General features: G+C 41.5%; 1 protein-coding gene across 1 annotated transcript in view; it reads left to right on the forward strand.

Moving 5' to 3' along the window:
- Positions 1-4,146: 4,146 nt before the first annotated feature.
- LOC128694849 (uncharacterized) overlaps positions 4,147-18,681 on the forward strand; it is a 32,888-nt gene continuing 18,353 nt past the window's right edge. Inside the window, exons 1-2 of the mRNA XM_070094294.1 lie at positions 4,147-4,348; positions 14,195-14,260. Coding sequence (XP_069950395.1) covers positions 4,170-4,348; positions 14,195-14,260 — 245 coding nt within the window. The 5' untranslated portion in view covers positions 4,147-4,169. The remainder of the gene's footprint in view (positions 4,349-14,194; positions 14,261-18,681) is intronic.

Here is an 18,681-nt window from a genome sequence, read left to right on the forward strand (position 1 = left end):
CTTCAACTTCCAATTGTGACCTCTTGTTTATGTGTCTCCTCCCTGGAATATCCTGTCTTTGTCCACCTTGTCTATTCTGTGCAATATTTTATATGTCGTTATCATGTCTCCCCTGACCCTCCTCTCCTCTAGTGTCGTCAGGCCGATTTCCCTTAACCTTTCTTCATAGGACATTCCCCTTAGCTCTGGAACTAACCTTGTCGCAAACCTTTGCACTTTCTCTAATTTCTTGATGTGCTTGATCAAGTGTGGGTTCCAAACAGGTGCTGCATACTCCAGTATGGGCCTGACGTACACGGTGTACAGTGTCTTGAACGATTCCTTACTAAGGTATCAGAACGCTGTTCTTAGGTTTGCCAGGCGCCCATATGCTGCAGCAGTTATCTTGTTGATGTGTGCTTCCGAAGACGTGTGTGTGTGTGTGTGTGTGAGAGAGAGAGAGAGATAGAGATATATAGAGTGAGATAGACATAGAGATAGATATAGATAGATAGATAGATGAGTGTAATGAAGGAATCATGAGAATAATGTAGTCTATGGTGTTATAGTACTGCATGTTGAGAATATGTTTCAAAGATGTTGTATATAAGTCATACTATAAAATGAAGAACAAAATAGTTTTAATACAGTAGTAATTTATGTTTAGTGCATATTATGATAAAATACATTCCATGTATTGCTTCCTTAAATAAATGAATTTTGTATGGTCTATATTACTTGCCTAGCTAATACATTGTTGTTATTTACAGACTACTTGTTATTTACACTATTTGAACCTTCAACTGCATTGTTAAGACATCAGCCTAATTCAGGCAGGCCAGGAAAGTTGCTTGATGTCAGTGATGGGCTCTTGATTCAAGGAAGTGGACCTATCCTCCCCTGCCTTAGAGCAAACTTGATTGCCTCCTATCCCCCTAGATGCTGTATGACCCCATATTACCTATGGGGTAATATGACCTCTATGAGGTCATATTACCCCTATGGGGTCATATTACCCACTCCACCCTCTCTCCATAAAGTGTCCATATATGGTGTCTGTACATAGAGGACCCTATCAGGAAAGGTTCCTTGATGCTTCTCCAAGAAATTGGACTTATTTTTCACTTGAACCTTATTGTCTCCCATTCCCCACACATTGGATGTCCTCTTATGGGTTAATGCTTGCCCCTGTATAATAATAATAATATACAGGGATGAAGACTTGCCTTGCATTTACCTTTCATTCCCTCTAAGTGAGGTCCTTCATTGCTGATGAAAAGGGCTCGATCCAAGGAATCTGAGCAACCCTCAACTTGGATTCTTTGATTGCCTCCCATTCCACAAGTGCTATATAACCCTATTTGTAAGAGTAACAAAGGATAAGCAGAAAACATAGTAGGTACAGAGCAAATGAGAGTAAAAGACCAGGGAAGAAAAAGAACGGTTGGAAGGAGTGTTTGAAGGTGTAGTGAGCAGAGCCAGCATCATGAGCATCCTTCACAGCCCACACAAGTAAAGCTGCACTTGACCCACTACCTCACTACTTCATGATCCCTCTCCCCAGTACTTGTCTTTCTCACCGACTTCACTATCATTATCTGCTTGTGGATTCTCTTCAAGGGGAGTACCCTGATACTGGCTCTTTATCCAGGAAACTGAAGCTATCCTAATTGTTTCCCATTCTCTAGGACCTGAGTGACTCTGATGGGGTTAGCACTTGTCTATGAATTTTCTTTCTTTCAACAAACCGGCCATATCCCATCGTAGCAGGGTGGCCAAAAAGGAAAAACAAAAGTTTCTCTTTTTAACTTTAATAATATATACAGGAGAAGGGGTTACTAGCCCCTTACCCCTCATGGAAGGTTCCTTGATGTTGGTGAGGGGCTCTTGATTTAGAGAATTGGATCTGTGTTTCAGTTCCCCGAATTAAGCCTGAATGCCTTCCACATCCCTCCCCCCCCCCCCGGGCGCTGTATAATCCTATGGGTTTAGCGCTTCCCCCTTGATTATAATAATAATACTAGCCCCTTGCTTCCAGCATTTTAGTTGCCTCTTACTACATGCATGGCTTATGGAAGAAGAATTCTGTTCCACTTCCCCATGGAGATAAGAAATAAACAAGAACTAGTAAGGAAATAGAAGAAAAAACAGAGGGATGTGTATATATATGAATGTACACATGCATGTGTGGTGTGACTTAAGTGTAAGTAGAAGTAGCAAGATGTATCTGAAACCTTGCATGTTTATGAGACAGAAAGACACCAGCAATCCTACCATCATGTAAAACAATTACAGGCTTCCGTTTTACACTTACTTGGCAGGACGGTAGTACATCCCTGGGCTGTTGCTGTCTACCAACCTACTACCTAAATTATCTATGAATATAATAATAAAAATATGGGTTTGTATATACGTACATGTACAATCTTATATTCGTTATTTGGGTGCCTTGATGTTGGTGAAGAGCTTTTGATCCAATATAATTGAAGCTATCCAATGTTTCTGTTGATTAAGTGTGATTGGTTCCCATTCCCAGGTGCTGTATTGCCTATAATGGTTTTTGTGTTTTTAACCCTTTTGGGGGTTTCGGCCGTACTAGTACGGCTTGCATGCCAGGGTTTTTGACATACTAGTACGCATAAATTCTAGCGCTCTCAAATCTAGCAAGAGAAAGCTGGTAGGCCTACATATGAAAGAATGGGTCTATGTGGTCAGTGTGCACAGTATAAAAAAAATCCTGCAGCACACAGTGCGTAATGAGAAAAAAAAACTTTGACCGTGTTTTTGGTTTAAAACAGCGACTTTGCACTGTATTTTTGTATGGTATTTATTGTTGTATTCTAGTTTTTCTGGTCTCATTGTATAGAATGGAAGACATATTACAGAAATTGAGATGATTTTGACTGGTTTTACAATGAAAAGTACCTTGAAATTGAGCTCAAAGTAGCAGAAATGTTCGAGTTTTACCAAAGTTCAAAAGTAAACAAATCATGCTAAGCGTCCAATACACGTCAACTGGTGAGTCTAATATTCTTTCACAAGTGCACTGATATTATTTATACCATTTCTACACTAATGCAGTAGTCTGCACAACAGTAAATCTTATTATTTTTGTGAGAATAAAAAATCAAAGTGGAAAGCAAAAGAAATGTAAGAGGGGCCTGGAGACGTGACTAATGAACAGAGGAAATGTTATTTTAGTGCCAGGAATGTCTTTCTTGTTTATTCTGGACCCAATTTGGAAATTGGCATCTTTTGAAATTTGTGTGAAATTGGCAAAATTGCTCTATTCTGACCACTTTATTGGATAGTTGAGATCGGTAAATGGGTGGTTTCTTGTACTCATTCGATAGAAAAAACGGAGTTCTAGCGAAATAGTTATGTTTTTTGTCGACTTGTACATTGGAATTGGCCGAAAATAGGGCTCAAATTGGGCAAAATCGCCGATGCGTAAACATCGTCGAAACCGCTAACTGCGAGAGCATAATTCCGTAAGTTTTCTATCAAATTTCATACTTTTGGTGTCATTATGATCGGGAAAAGATTCTCTCTTTTCATAAGAAAAAATAGTTTTTTTTTTTAAATTTTGGCGACCCTGAGAACAAGTCTCTGAGAAGGCCTAGCGACCCCCAAAGGGTTAATGACTAATACTGTAATCCCTTTGGCTCAAGCATGATTACATCCTATTCCCCAAGCAATGTACGACTCGATGGGTTTAGCGATTCACCATGAATATATGTATTACATTCACAGTTAGGGGTGAGGGGGATCACTAAACTGACAGGGGTCACACATTGCCTGAAAGGAAGGGGAGGGGAATTGAAAGCAATCAGGTTCAATCCAACGAAAAAGAGGACAGGTCCAGTTTCTTGGATGAAGAGCCCCCTCACTAACATTATGGCAACTCCTGGGATAGGCCCTTGTGAATATCATAATTTAGATTTGCCTGTTGCCAAGCTCAACTTGTTAGGGAATTAGTCCTGTGGAGGTTAAGCTTAACACAAATTAAAAACTGACATGTAGTTTAGCTTATATTCATTGGGGGTTCACCCTTACATATGATCCATAACACATTTAATATTAAATTATAAACTGATGTTGGTGAATGACGTCATTGACCCAACTAGAGGAACTTAATCTTTCAAGGAGATACTGCATTAAGCTACTTACTCCGCCCACCCCACTGGGAGATGTGCGAGCAAGTCTCCACTAGCAGCTACCAACCCCTACTTCACAGTCACTGTCCCGGCTATCATTCCACTCAGTGTTCTGCGAGCAGCCACTGGCCCCTGCTGCAGGTTACTGTCCTGGCTCTGTCATTTCACCCAGTGTGTCGCACCTCCACCATGACCAATGCTACCTCTCTCAGGTGGGTCATATAGGGTGGCAGGTATTGCCAACAGGTATGGTAGAAAGATAATTGGCGCAGGGCAAACTTTTATTATAGATGACCCAAAATTAAACATACTGCAATTTATAATAAAGGCTTTATCTGAACCAAGTGTCTCTACCATAGGTGGGTGATCTTCTTTAGTTGTGAAGAACTGATTTCCTCAAGGTTTATACATAATCTGGATGGGATTTATGGTGCAATTCTGTGGTAAATCTGTGTATGTGCCTGTACTTCCTAATTACTGAGCAGCTCAGCAGTGAAACTTAATTAAGTTCTCAGCTGAAACAATTCACATAAATGCCAAAATAAATACTTGTGTGTTAGCAGACTGCCGTAAGTTGCATCCAGGAAAGAACTGCATATTATATGTTTTAAAATTCCAGTCATGCTGGAAGTCATATCATGGACAAAATGCTTGTGTAGAACAGAAAATTCTAGACCTGAATAAAATATATTTGAATGATGCTAATCCATTCAACCTTGTGGCTTAGCGCTTCTTTTTGATTATAATAATAATGTCAATTCGATAATTTGTTGTCCCTGGATCAGAGGCCAGTTAATTAGGTGGGTGATGCATTGAAGTGTCCGTGGAGACAAAACATTATTCGTGGAGGCAAAAGGGAAATGTATACGAGTATAGTGGTACCAACACTCTTATATGAGGTGCAGCATGGGTGGTGAATGTCACAGGCAAGGAGGAGGCTGGAGGCAATGTATGGTGTAAATATTATGTAGAGAATTTGTAGCTAAGAGATGTCCCCTCAAGGAAGGTTCCTTGATGTTGGTGAGGGGCTCTTGATTTAGGGAATTGGATCTGTGCTCCAGTTCCCCGAATTAAGCCTGAATGCCTTCCACATCCCCCCCCCCCAGGCGCTGTATAATCCTCCGGGTTTAGCGCTTCCCCTTGATTATAATAATAATAATGTAGCTAAGAGATTAGGAGGAGATGGGGGTTACTAAAAGTATTATCCAGGGGAATGAGGAGAGGTTGTTGATGTAGTTTGGACATTTAGAGAAGTGGAGCTTAATATGATGACTTGGAGGGTGTATAAATCTGTAATAGAGGGAAGGAGGGGTAAGGGTCACTAGGAAAGGTTAAAGGGAGGTGAGGGACTAAAGGAGCTTTTGTGCGCAAGGGGGCTTGGATATCCAGCAAGAGTGTGAGCATGTTAGATGGGAATGGAGGCAGATGGTTTTTGGGACTTGATGAGCTGTTAGAGTGTGAGCAAGGTAACATTTTGTGAAGGAATTCAAGTTAACTGATTAGCCAGACTTGAGTCCTGGAGGTGGGAAGAACAGTGCCTGCACTCTGAAGGAGGTATTTGGATATTTGCAGTTTGGAGGGGGGATCTGAACTGTAGTATTGGCACACCTCTGGCATGCCAATACTACCTCGGTGGGAGACAGCCGGTGTTATATATATATATATATATATATATATATATATATATATATATATATATATATATATATATATATATATATATATATATATATATATATATAATGCCTCAAATGACGTAGTGGAAGTTTTAGCAGTAAAGGTCGAGAACCAAAACCTAGTCATTGTGGTAGTCTACAAGCCTGCGGATGCAACATCCCAGCAATTCCAGGAACAGCTGTTAAAAATTGACCACTGTCTGGAGAATCTTCCAGCTCCTGCACCCAACATCTTTCTCCTGGGGGATTTCAACTTAAGGCACCTAAAATGGAGGAATATAGCAAATAATATCGTTGCAGTAATAACACCAGGAGGCAGCTCTGATGAAAACTCACACTCACACGAGCTTTTAAATCTCTGCACAAAATTCAATTTAAACCAGCAAATAATAGAGCCTACTAGACTGGAGAATACACTAGACCTCATCTTCACTAACAATGATGATCTGATAAGAAATGTCACCATATCAAAAACAATATACTCAGATCACAACATAATTGAGGTTCAGACATGTATGCGTGGAGCCCCAGACCGACAAAATGAGACTAGTCACGAGGGAGCATTCACCAAATTCAACTTCAATAACAAAAACATAAAGTGGGACCAAGTAAACCAAGTCCTAACCGATATAAGCTGGGAAGATATACTAAGCAACACAGACCCAAACTTATGCCTAGAACAGATTAACTCGGTGGCACTCGATGTATGCACAAGGCTTATTCCTCTAAGAAAAAGGAGGAGTAGATGTAAAATAGAAAGAGACAGGCGCTCCCTTTACAGGCGACGGAAAAGAATAACAGAGCGGCTAAAAGAGGTCAATATATCTGAAATGCGCAGGGAGACACTGGTCAGAGAAATAGCAAGCATCGAACTTAAGCTAAAAGAATCCTTTAGGAGTCAGGAATCGCGGGAAGAACTAAAAGCCATAAATGAAATCGAAAGAAACCCAAAGTATTTCTTCTCCTATGCCAAATCAAAATCGAGAACAACGTCCAGTATTGGGCCCCTACTTAAACAAGATGGGTCCTACACAGATGACAACAAGGAAATGAGTGAGCTACTCAAGTCCCAATATGACTCAGTTTTTAGCAAGCCGCTAACCAGACTGAGAGTCGAAGATCAAAATGAATTTTTTATGAGAGAGCCACAAAATTTGATTAACACAAGCCTATCCGATGTTATCCTGACGCCAAATGACTTCGAACAGGCGATAAATGACATGCCCATGCACTCTGCCCCAGGGCCAGACTCATGGAACTCTGTGTTCATCAAGAACTGCAAGAAGCCCCTATCACGAGCCTTTTCCATCCTATGGAGAGGGAGCATGGACACGGGGGTCGTCCCTCAGTTACTAAAAACAACAGACATAGCCCCACTCCACAAAGGGGGCAGTAAAGCAACAGCAAAGAACTACAGACCAATAGCACTAACATCCCATATCATAAAAATCTTTGAAAGGGTCCTAAGAAGCAAGATCACCACCCATCTAGAAACCCATCAGTTACACAACCCAGGGCAACATGGGTTTAGAACAGGTCGCTCCTGTCTGTCTCAACTACTGGATCACTACGACAAGGTCCTAAATGCACTAGAAGACAAAAAGAATGCAGATGTAATATATACAGACTTTGCAAAAGCCTTCGACAAGTGTGACCATGGCGTAATAGCGCACAAAATGCGCGCTAAAGGAATAACAGGAAAAGTCGGTCGATGGATCTATAATTTCCTCACTAACAGAACACAGAGAGTAGTCGTCAACAGAGTAAAGTCCGAGGCAGCTACGGTGAAAAGCTCTGTTCCACAAGGCACAGTACTAGCTCCCATCTTGTTCCTCATCCTCATATCCGACATAGACAAGGATGTCAGCCACAGCACCGTGTCTTCCTTTGCAGATGACACCCGAATCTGCATGACAGTGTCTTCCATTGCAGACACTGCAAGGCTCCAGGCTGACATCAACCAAATCTTTCAGTGGGCTGCAGAAAACAATATGAAGTTCAACGATGAGAAATTTCAATTACTCAGATATGGTAAACATGAGGAAATTAAATCTTCATCAGAGTACAAAACAAATTCTGGCCACAAAATAGAGCGAAACACCAACGTCAAAGACCTGGGAGTGATTATGTCGGAGGATCTCACCTTCAAGGACCATAACATTGTATCAATCGCATCTGCTAGAAAAATGACAGGATGGATAATGAGAACCTTCAAAACTAGGGAGGCCAAGCCCATGATGACACTCTTCAGGTCACTTGTTCTATCTAGGCTGGAATATTGCTGCACTCTTAACAGCACCTTTCAAGGCAGGTGAAATTGCCGACCTAGAAAATGTACAGAGAACTTTCACGGCGCGCATAACGGAGATAAAACACCTCAATTACTGGGAGCGCTTGAGGTTTCTAAACCTGTATTCCCTGGAACGCAGGAGGGAGAGATACATGATTATATACACCTGGAAAATCCTAGAGGGACTAGTACCGAACTTGCACACGAAAATCACTCACTACGAAAGCAAAAGACTTGGCAGACGATGCACCATCCCCCCAATGAAAAGCAGGGGTGTCACTAGCACGTTAAGAGACCATACAATAAGTGTCAGGGGCCCGAGACTGTTCAACTGCCTCCCAGCACACATAAGGGGGATTACCAACAGACCCCTGGCAGTCTTCAAGCTGGCACTGGACAAGCACCTAAAGTCAGTTCCTGATCAGCCGGGCTGTGGCTCGTACGTTGGTTTGCGTGCAGCCAGCAGCAACAGCCTGGTTGATCAGGCGCTGATCCACCAGGAGGCCTGGTCACAGACCGGGCCGCGGGGGCGTTGACCCCCGAAACTCTCTCCAGGTAAACTCCAGGTATATATATAGATATATATATATATATATATATATATATATATATATATATATATATATATATATATATATATATATATTTATATATATATATATATATATGTACTCACTTAATTGTGGTTGCAGGGTTTGAGTCATAGCTCTTGGCCCTTGTGTGTGTGTGTGTGTGTGTGTGTGTATGTGTGTGTATAATTTATGCATGTATTCATGTACAAATGCATATATGTGCATGTGTATAGGTATGTACGTATATGCATTACCCTACACTCCTGAATTACTACTGCTTAAAAACCTTTCTTGCCCACAATATTGAATGATGTATACAGGTTTAGCTTTTTTGGTTCATGAATATAACAATTATAATTTTCCACCCACATACTACACCTGCCCAGTTACGTCACATTGCCGCCCACGAGCCAGCCCAGGAAGGCTACCCCATACTGTGGTAGGGTGGCCGAGGTTGAAAGTTGCCTTGACACATGGTGGGGAGGGGGGGTTAGAGATGCACAAAAGAGGCACTCCAGGCATCCTTTTTTACACCACCGCTGCTTACACTCACTCTTCTGTTTCTGACAGCCGCCCACCTTTAAAAACATAGTCAGCTCTCTTACAAAGTTTCTATACTGTCATTGAAATAGCGCATCGGAAATTAAATATCACGTGCTATGAAGGCCTTTCCATGTCCTATTCAATTTTGGATGTACACTTGTTCAATGGCATTTTTAAAAAAAAGTCACTATTATGTAGAGGAGCTTCATAAAAGAGCTGACTGTATATGATAATAAGCGACTAGTATCTACTTATTATAGTCCTCACAGAATGATAGGTATAAGGTGGTGTTTTGTTCATCTGGTGTGGGGCTCTTGATCTTGGGAATTGGGTCTGTGCTCCAGTTCCCTGAATTATACCTGACTGCCTTCCATCATCCCCCCCCCTCCCCAGTCCTCGCAGAGGCGCTGTACAATCCCTCCAGGTTTAGTGCTCCCCCATGATAATAATAGTGTTCATCTGGAAACATCACAAATGATGGTCCGCTAGGATATGGGATGTATAATAGTTCTGAGTAATTAAACTGAGAAAGCCACACCTATTGAATCTGACAATGTTTAGCACATGAACAAGTTTACATAACCCCTACCATCCTGTATATGTGCTTCTTTAAGTAAAAATATTTATTTACTACAAGTACATGTACATGGTACACAGTCCTAGCTGACATCAATGACACACTACTGTATAGAAAGCCGTTTGTTATGCTGAGCATTTCGGGCAAATTAGGTCGGTTTCGTCCCAGGATGCGACCCACACCAGTCCACTAACACCCAGGTTATATACACAGATACATACCTTCAGCGGATATATACTGAGCATATACTTCTCTCGGTGAATATACAATATGATACACCGCTTGATATATATATATATATATATATATATATATATATATATATATATATATATATATATATATATATATATATATATATGTATATATATGTCACGGTTTATATATACTAGTATATATGAACCCCTGTCGTATACATACTGGCTCCCTTCTCATCGCGCTGGTGTGTGTCTAGTTCATATAGTTCGTAGTCTAAGTCGGACCGGAACGTCGCATAAGTTTCAATCTCCTACGTGCGGGTTATATGTATGTACACTTGTATATACACTGAGAGATCAACCTTTCAGTGAATATACACTGGTATATTGATGTTCCATAGCGTGGTATAAACAATAGGTGACGTCAGGTGCACACTATATAAGAACTGGAGGCCTCTGCTTGCTCCTTCAGTAAGACACAAGTCACAGTGGGAAGTACGTCGCTCTCTTCTTTTGTGAGTGTTTCCTTGTAAAAATTTTATTTTATGAGGCATTAAAAAAAAGGGTAGATCTATGCATAAGAGGGAGTGACTATAAGTAGGATTTCCTAGCATTTTTTTTATCGTGATGAAATAGGCTGCACTGTGGTAAGCTGAAGCCTTAATACTTTCAGTAATCTGAAGCTTTCTTTTACATTAGCTTAGGTAGATAAGATTCGTCAGGAAACAAAACATGTTCCAGACATGGATCTTACCCATATAATGTCCCACTATTGGAGCTTTTGGTTATGCGACTGAGGCCTTTAACTGGCCACAAAACAGTAGACTGTACTTGCCCGTAATACCGAAACGTCGTCATGAGTTTCATTCTTCTTTGTGCGGGTTATTCGTGTATTGTTTCAGTCACGGTATTGTGCCGTTTTATTCTTTATCGGCTTTTCAAAAAAATATTGATTATTTTCAATTTTTTATTTTTAGGTTGCATGAGTATGGAACCTTGGATATGTTGGTTGTGTGCCTTATGATCTTACCTTTGATCTGTGGGTTATACTGTAACATAAACCAGTTAGAACCTGCTGCATTGTTACTGTTCTCTTTCCTATAACTGTTCCAGACTCAAACCTCTGGAAGCACTGGCTGGAAGTTGTCAAATATGTTCATGTTACAGTGATCAACCATTAACTCTGCACCTAATGGACTTTTCCGGCGCTTTGCTAACGTAAATGAAGGTAATATAAACTGATGTGAACTCAAATTAAGTTGTAATAAACAACTGCCAATGAATAAGCAAAAGGGTGGACGAGGGGCTCGAGCCGAGGTCGGACTGTAAATTTACGGACTGCGGTTCGAGCTCCTTGTCCACCATTCTATTTGTTCATAAAATGATGTCATTAGGATTGTGAGTGCCACTGTGTCTGCTGGACTCCCAAAATAAAACAACCAACTGAATCTTTCTAACATGGAAGAGAAAACTGTAGAACTAAACATTTGTATTTTGCAAACTTAGGACATTCTAAATCTCCAGCATAATTAAGATATTGCCTTGGTACCGGTGAAAAGCTTTTGATGCAATGAGCTTAATTTATCCTCCCTTGCTTTGGGATTGCACCCCATTCCCCAGGTACTAATATGACAGCTACGGCTTTAGCGCTTTCCCTAATTAAAAAAAAATACCATTAGTTTTAATTATTTCTTCTATTCATACTTTTCTTAATTGCAGACAAGAGCCATTACATAATATTAGACCAGTTATGCCTAATTTAAAACAGTATTGACTGATAATTACTGGCTGACAGAATGATGTTCAATACAACCATCTCCAGTCAGAGCTACCCAGTGACTACAGGATCTATTGGTGTAAGAAGAGAAGCATGTAATGAGGATTTTTACGTAAGCTGTCTGCGGCTCACCCAGGGTTATCATGTGATGCACCTGGGAGCCGTGGCTCTCCTGTTCAGGAAAATTGCCCAAACACATTTTCTTGCATAGAACAACCATCGCGAGTTTCATAAAGATTAAGTTTGTTGGTTTCAGTGATATGAGAGAGAGACCTACAACATGAAACCTTCACTTCGGATTTATTCCCCACCTTCGTTGTTCTCCCTGCAGACCATTGAATATCGCTATCTAATTTAGCGAAAAACTCGACTGATGTCGCAAACCTGGTTTGTTGTTGTTGGCTCAATTCTCAATGGGTTGAGTTCTAGATCCTGGGAATTTTGAGGGTGTTGTTAATCTACAGCTCCCGTGCCTCAGGGTGTTGATCTACAGGTTCTACACTTTCTGATGGTATTGATTTATGTATCCTTGGCATAGTGAGGGTATTAAGCTACAGACGCTAGGCTTATTGAGAGTGTTGAACTACAACTTATGGGCCTTTTGAAGGTATTGATCTCCAGCTTTTGCATACTTTGTAAGGACTGAATCATAGCTCCCAGATCTCTTGAAAAAGTTGAATTGCAGTTTCTTCCCCTCTAGATACCATTCCTCCATTTCCCCCCAAACTACTTCTTAAATCACAACCAAAACTTCGCCTTGAAGCCAAACATGAGGCCTTAAGCTGTATTGATAACTTAGTCACACAGCACACACTCTCGCAAATTATTTACGTTGATGGTTCTGTTCACCAATCCACTGGTGCAGCTGGTAGTGCTGCTGTTGTCGTACAGAGTGATGGCTCTCTTAAAGAAATTGGAGCACGCATCAATAATTGGGCCTCTACCCTTCAGACAGAACTGTTTGCCATACTCCTTGCACTGAAATGCATCTATGTATCAAAGATTGACAGTTTAATTGTAACTGATTCTCTGTCATCCATAAATGCTCTCAACTCATTAAGCATAAATTGTGGCATGCTTGTGTCAGAAGCCAGACACAGGTATGGTAGGATTGTGGACAGTGGAGTCAGCGTGCACATGCTGTGGATTCCATCTCACATTGGTCTTCAGATGCATGATAGAACTGATAAATTGGCTAAGCTGTATGCTTTCAAAGAGGGAGTAGATTACAATCTTGGCTTGTCAGGTAGTAAGTTTGAGAACAATAATACGAAAAGAACTTCAGCTGAATTTTATGGACTTAAGGCTCAGGGAGATTGACACCAGTGAGTCCATCTATCATCATTCTATCATGCAGGAGGAGCCACATGTCTATGGTGCATCCAACAAAATAAGCAGACTCTTGGATGTCACTACCGCCCGGCTCCGGCTGGGTTACAAGTATCTTTGGCAGGTGTGTGTGTGTGTGTGTGTTTGTGTGTATGTGTATGAGTGTGTGTGAGTGTGTGTGTGTGTGTGTGTGTGTGTGTGTGTGTGTGTGTGTGTGTGTGTGTGTGTGTGTGTGTGTGTGTGAGTATGAGTGTGTGTGTGTGTATGAGTGTGTGTGTGTGTATGAGTGTGTGTGTGTGTGTATGAGTGTGTGTGCGTGTGTGTGTATGAGTTTGTGTGTGTGTGTGTGTGTGTGTGTGTGTGTGTGTGTGTGTGTGTGTGTGTGTGTGTGTGTGTGTGTGTGTGTGTGATTATGTGTGTGTGTGTGTATGAATTTGTATGTGTGTGTGTGTGTGAGAGAGAGAGAGAGAGACTCAGCAATCAACATTTGCACCAATAACTCACTACAGTTGTGACCGGGTGTGGAAGTGTGAATTGCTCATTACTCTAAAATTTGTTCATGATTGCAGCCATGTATAAACGTAAGTAACCATCCTTACAGTATTCATTACCTTTGTAACTTGTGAGTTCATTACCTTTGTAACTTGTGAGTTCATTACCTTGTACCTAGTTCAGCCATCAAAACTTTGGAGCCCGGTCCCTGGACCCATTGTGTACCTCTGTAATCTGTAAATACCTTTGTAACTTGTCATGATTGTGACTAGACCTACCTGGAGTTCATTACCTTTGTAAATTGTGAGTTCATTACCTTTGTAAATTGTGAATTCATTACCTCTGTAACTTGCTCAGCTATCAAAACTTTGAGGCCCAGTCCCTGGACCCATTATGTACCTCTGTAATCTTTTGACTACCGCCCACAGGATGGGTATGGGGTGCATAATAAACATATTAAACTAACTTCCCCTCCAGAGATTTCGAGGTATATTTATTAGGCATCTTTCGTGGGTTGAAGTACACGTGGCTGGGGTTATGTGATACGGGATATCTCTCTTAGGCCGCGCAGAAACGAATCTAGTTAACCATGAGTGTTATTACAGGTGGACTATGCTGGGCCTCCTCACCCTCTCGGTCTTCACTGCCTGCGCCGCCGTCACCGCTATCAGGTGAGTCCCCATGCACTTCGTCAGTATTCACTTGCTGCTATCCTACTATCCTTGAGCTACCCTTCTCACGTTAAAATTGTTGGGGGTCATATACAGCTCTTAAAATATTGAATATCGTAGGAAATAAACGCGCGCTCGCACACACACACAGACACAAGAGGTCACAATTGGAAGTTGAAGACTCAGATGAATCAAAGGGATGTTAGGAAGTATTTCTTCAGTCATAGAGTAGTCAGGCCGTGGAATAGCCTAGAAAGTGACGTAGTGTAGGCGGGAACCATACATAGTTTTAAGGCGAGGTATGATAGAGCTCATGGGGCAGGGAGAGAGAGGACCTAGTAGCAATCAGCGAAGAGGCGGGGCCAGGAGCTTTGAATCGACCCCTGCAACCACAAATAGGTGAGTACACACACATACACACACACACACACACACACACACACACACACACACACACACACACACACACACACACACACACACACACACACACACACACACACACACACACAGGCTGTAGACTTCACTAAACGAGAAAGACCTAGGGGTGAGCATGGTGCCCAATATAGCGTCAGAGGCTCGCAGTCAGGCCCCCATGGCCTGGCTGGTGAAGCTCTCGCGTCACACGCCGAGGATCCGCGATCGATTCCAGACAAGGCTGGAAACATTCGACGCGTTTCCTTACACCTATTGTCCTGTTCACCTAGCAAAGGTACCTGGGTGTTAGTTGACTGGTGTGGGTCGCATCCTGAGGGACAAGATTGAGGACCCCAGTGGAAATGAGACAGACAGTCCCCTCGATGACGCACTGCCTCTCTTGGGTTATCCTGGGTGACTAACCCTCCTGGGTTAAAGATCCGAACAAAATCTTATCTTACCTTAACCTCTGTAGCCAATGTTCGCTTGTCAAATCTTAGGGAAGCCTTCAGGAATCTCGTCAAAGAGTCATTTCGGGATCTTTATATACCAAACGTTAGAGTATGCAGCACCAGTATGGAGCTCGCGCCCCAAAAAATGCATGTTGAGAAAATGAAGAAAGTGCAGAAGTATGCAACAAAGCTTGTTCTTGAGTTAAGGGGCATGAACTGCAAGGAGAGGTTAACGAAATTGGACCTAATGACACTGGAGGACAGAAGAGCTAGGAAGAACATGATAGCAACCTACAAAATACTCACGAGAATTTTTTTTTATTTTATTTTATTTAAAACTCTATTACAAGATGCAATATAAAGATACCATGAAATGGTACATGTTATGACAGAACATTCAACACTCGTACTTCAACGGTCCACTGAGTGAACATACAAAGTTACCTTAAGATAACCTTACACAACCTACAATCTACCCAGAAACACAGTGTTACATAATCACAAAGATCTTCATAATACTCTGATACTAACACTGACATCCAACACCTCCACAACCCCCCTCCCTCCCCTCTACAAGTTGAAACCCTAGTCACTCTCACGTGGTTAAACACGATAACAATATGTAACATTAAAAGTTAACACCTTGCCAATCTCACGTTGTTTAACACATTATCAATGTCAAACATTAGACAAGTTGAAATTATAGCCACTCTCATGTGGGTAAACACAATATCAGTATTAAATTTTAAAAAAGTTATCATAGCCACTCTCATGTGGTTTACCTGGAGTTTACCTGGAGAGAGTTTCGGGGTTGAACACATTATCAATATTAATTTTTTTTTTAATTTTTTAAAACAGTGAGATTCACAATGATAAATGTATATTAAAAACACACAAAAGAAAGCGGTTAATTTTACAATAATCTCACACGACCAACGATACCGTACAATATAATGGTAATACACCTTACACACAAACAAAGTATTGACAATGGTTTTATACTCAGACACAACACATTATACAGTATTAAAGAACTTATCTATGTTGTATATACAAATGGCAAGCACACACGGGTAAGTAGTATATAGACTGTATAATAAATCATTGTGTTAAAAAACCAACACACACAATAACACACACACACAAGCACACTCATACACACCAACATAGACATAGGTTATGGAAAATTTTATAGGGTGATTACCTTTATGTACCTCAACATTACATGCTTACAAGTAAACTCATTGGGAGACAACCATATTGTTTACCGTAGTCACCCCGTGTAGACATGTGAGAAAACTTAACCACCCCTGGTCACGGCAAGTGGTTCCTTCGACCTCACAATCTTATCCATATCTATCCGAGACCAGTATGGATTGGATAGCACCCACAAGTACGGTGCTACTAATTAATTGTGGACTGTATAGATTATATTAGTTTAACTGAATGAAGGGGGGTGGGGTAGGTTACACATGGATATATCCATCAAGGAAAACACTTGTACATAATCTCACCACTTACCAGATATTCTCTGGTGGTCACTTGATGTAGCTGGATCACCCATAACCTATCCGATTACAACATACCTAACTGGCCAGTATCAGTCTGCTATAACTAGAAGGGTTACTTAACTGTGGGTGATTGATACTCCTTATTCCCTCCATTCACTATCTCATTTCGATGTCCTGCTACACCGACACGATTCTTATTCCAGCAGGACGAGGTATCCGTCGGTTTGTCCCGGTTTAGAAGTCGTGATTCCATAAAGTTTCACTATCCTCGGTACGAGAATCACGCGTTCACTCGGAGCAGGGTGATCTGTTTCACATCCCGCATTCTCTTAACTTAATGTTATTATCACTGATTACATTACCATTCACAGGACAATTTAACGTCTCATAATCATTATACACATTAGAGGTCACTCCATTAAGATCTGAGGCTGATGAGTGAGGATTAACACACGGGTATTTCCCCTGGACACACACCATGGCCGCGCACCAGTCACACCCGCTCGAACCATTATTCACTAATTTTACCACCTTTTTACGGTGGTCCCGTAAATCACGTTCCCTCACTCTTCACCAGGAACAGTTACGACACTTCCTATTATGAAGTGAGGCCCATATTAATCCTTAGGCCGCCGTGAACGCCAATTTCCTGATCCCAGGTTTTCACAGCCTCCTCACTACATTCAAAACACTGCCGCCCCCCCCGTGCCCCAGTTCGACCTATACCCCCGCACATCTGCGCAGGTGCAGCGGGAACCCAGTTGGTTCCATTCAAAATACAAATACATTTTGACCCAAATCAACACATTAAACACTTATTAGGCACTATAGCTTCGGAAATTAAATAATTTCCACACTGCGGCCGGACGGAAGTCATTGTTAGACGACTTAAATTGCGTCTTCCTCCAGGAGACGATTCCAGCCCTCTCTAGATTGCGCTGCTGTTTTCCTAGTGGGTCTTACTACAATTTCTTCTTGCATTACTCGGTCAGTGTCTTCAATATCACTCGTTTCACTTTCCCTTAGATTTCCGTCTGCACTGGATTGAACATCATTTAATTCTAAGGGAATTAATTTATTAATGGTATGCAAACTTTCCTGACCACGACTCAACACTTTGACATTTCTGACAACACCTTGTGCATCTGGGTATAATGTAACTACCTTGCCCAGAGGCCACAATGTTCGATGTTGTTCAGTATCAATTAACACAATGTCACCTGGTTGAATGTTCTGTCGGTTTACTGCCTCTGGCGCACCATAAAAGTGTTCATGTAGTGTAAGAAGATATTCTTTATGCCACACATCGGACCAATGAGTAATTACCTTATTTAACATCTTGAACTTATCACTCAACACGGTCACGTTATTGTAATCCTCATCACTTCCCTCGGGATTATCTCTATAGATAGGTGCAGCTTCTAACCTTCGTCCGCATATTAGGTGAGAGGGAGTCAGGATCTCCGCATCAGGAGTGTCGCTCATGTATGACAGAGGGTGATTGTTTACCCGATTCTCTGCCTCCACCAACACTGCACGGAATTCCTCCAAATTAATTCTCTTCCTGTGTAGCACCTTACGAAGACATCTTTTCACTGTACCTATCATTCTTTCGTACAGTCCTCCCTGCCAAGGGGCTCTGGGAGTAATAAATTTCCAGACACACCCTCGCTGGGTCAACAAAGACTGTACATCATCACTCTTATTTAATTCCATCAAGTGTTGAGCACCAGCTACAAAATTGGTTGCATTATCTGAGATCATCAATCTTGGACAGGATCTCCTAGCTGCAAATTTCCGGAACAGCTGTATGAACTGTTCTGCAGACAAGTCCTGAGCCACTTCTAGATGAACAGCCCTAGTAGCTGTACAAGTAAATAGACATACATACACCTTCAAGGGAACACCATCTGAAGTACCTGTTAAAATGATTTGCCCACTATAGTCCACTCCGGTCACATCAAATGGTTTTACCAACTGCACGCGTTCCTTGGGCAATGGTGGAGGACCTGGGTACATGTAGGTTCTGGCTTCCACCTGG

This window comes from Cherax quadricarinatus, chromosome 45 (genome assembly GCF_038502225.1).
Source record: "Cherax quadricarinatus isolate ZL_2023a chromosome 45, ASM3850222v1, whole genome shotgun sequence".
Lineage (NCBI taxonomy): Eukaryota > Metazoa > Arthropoda > Malacostraca > Decapoda > Parastacidae > Cherax > Cherax quadricarinatus.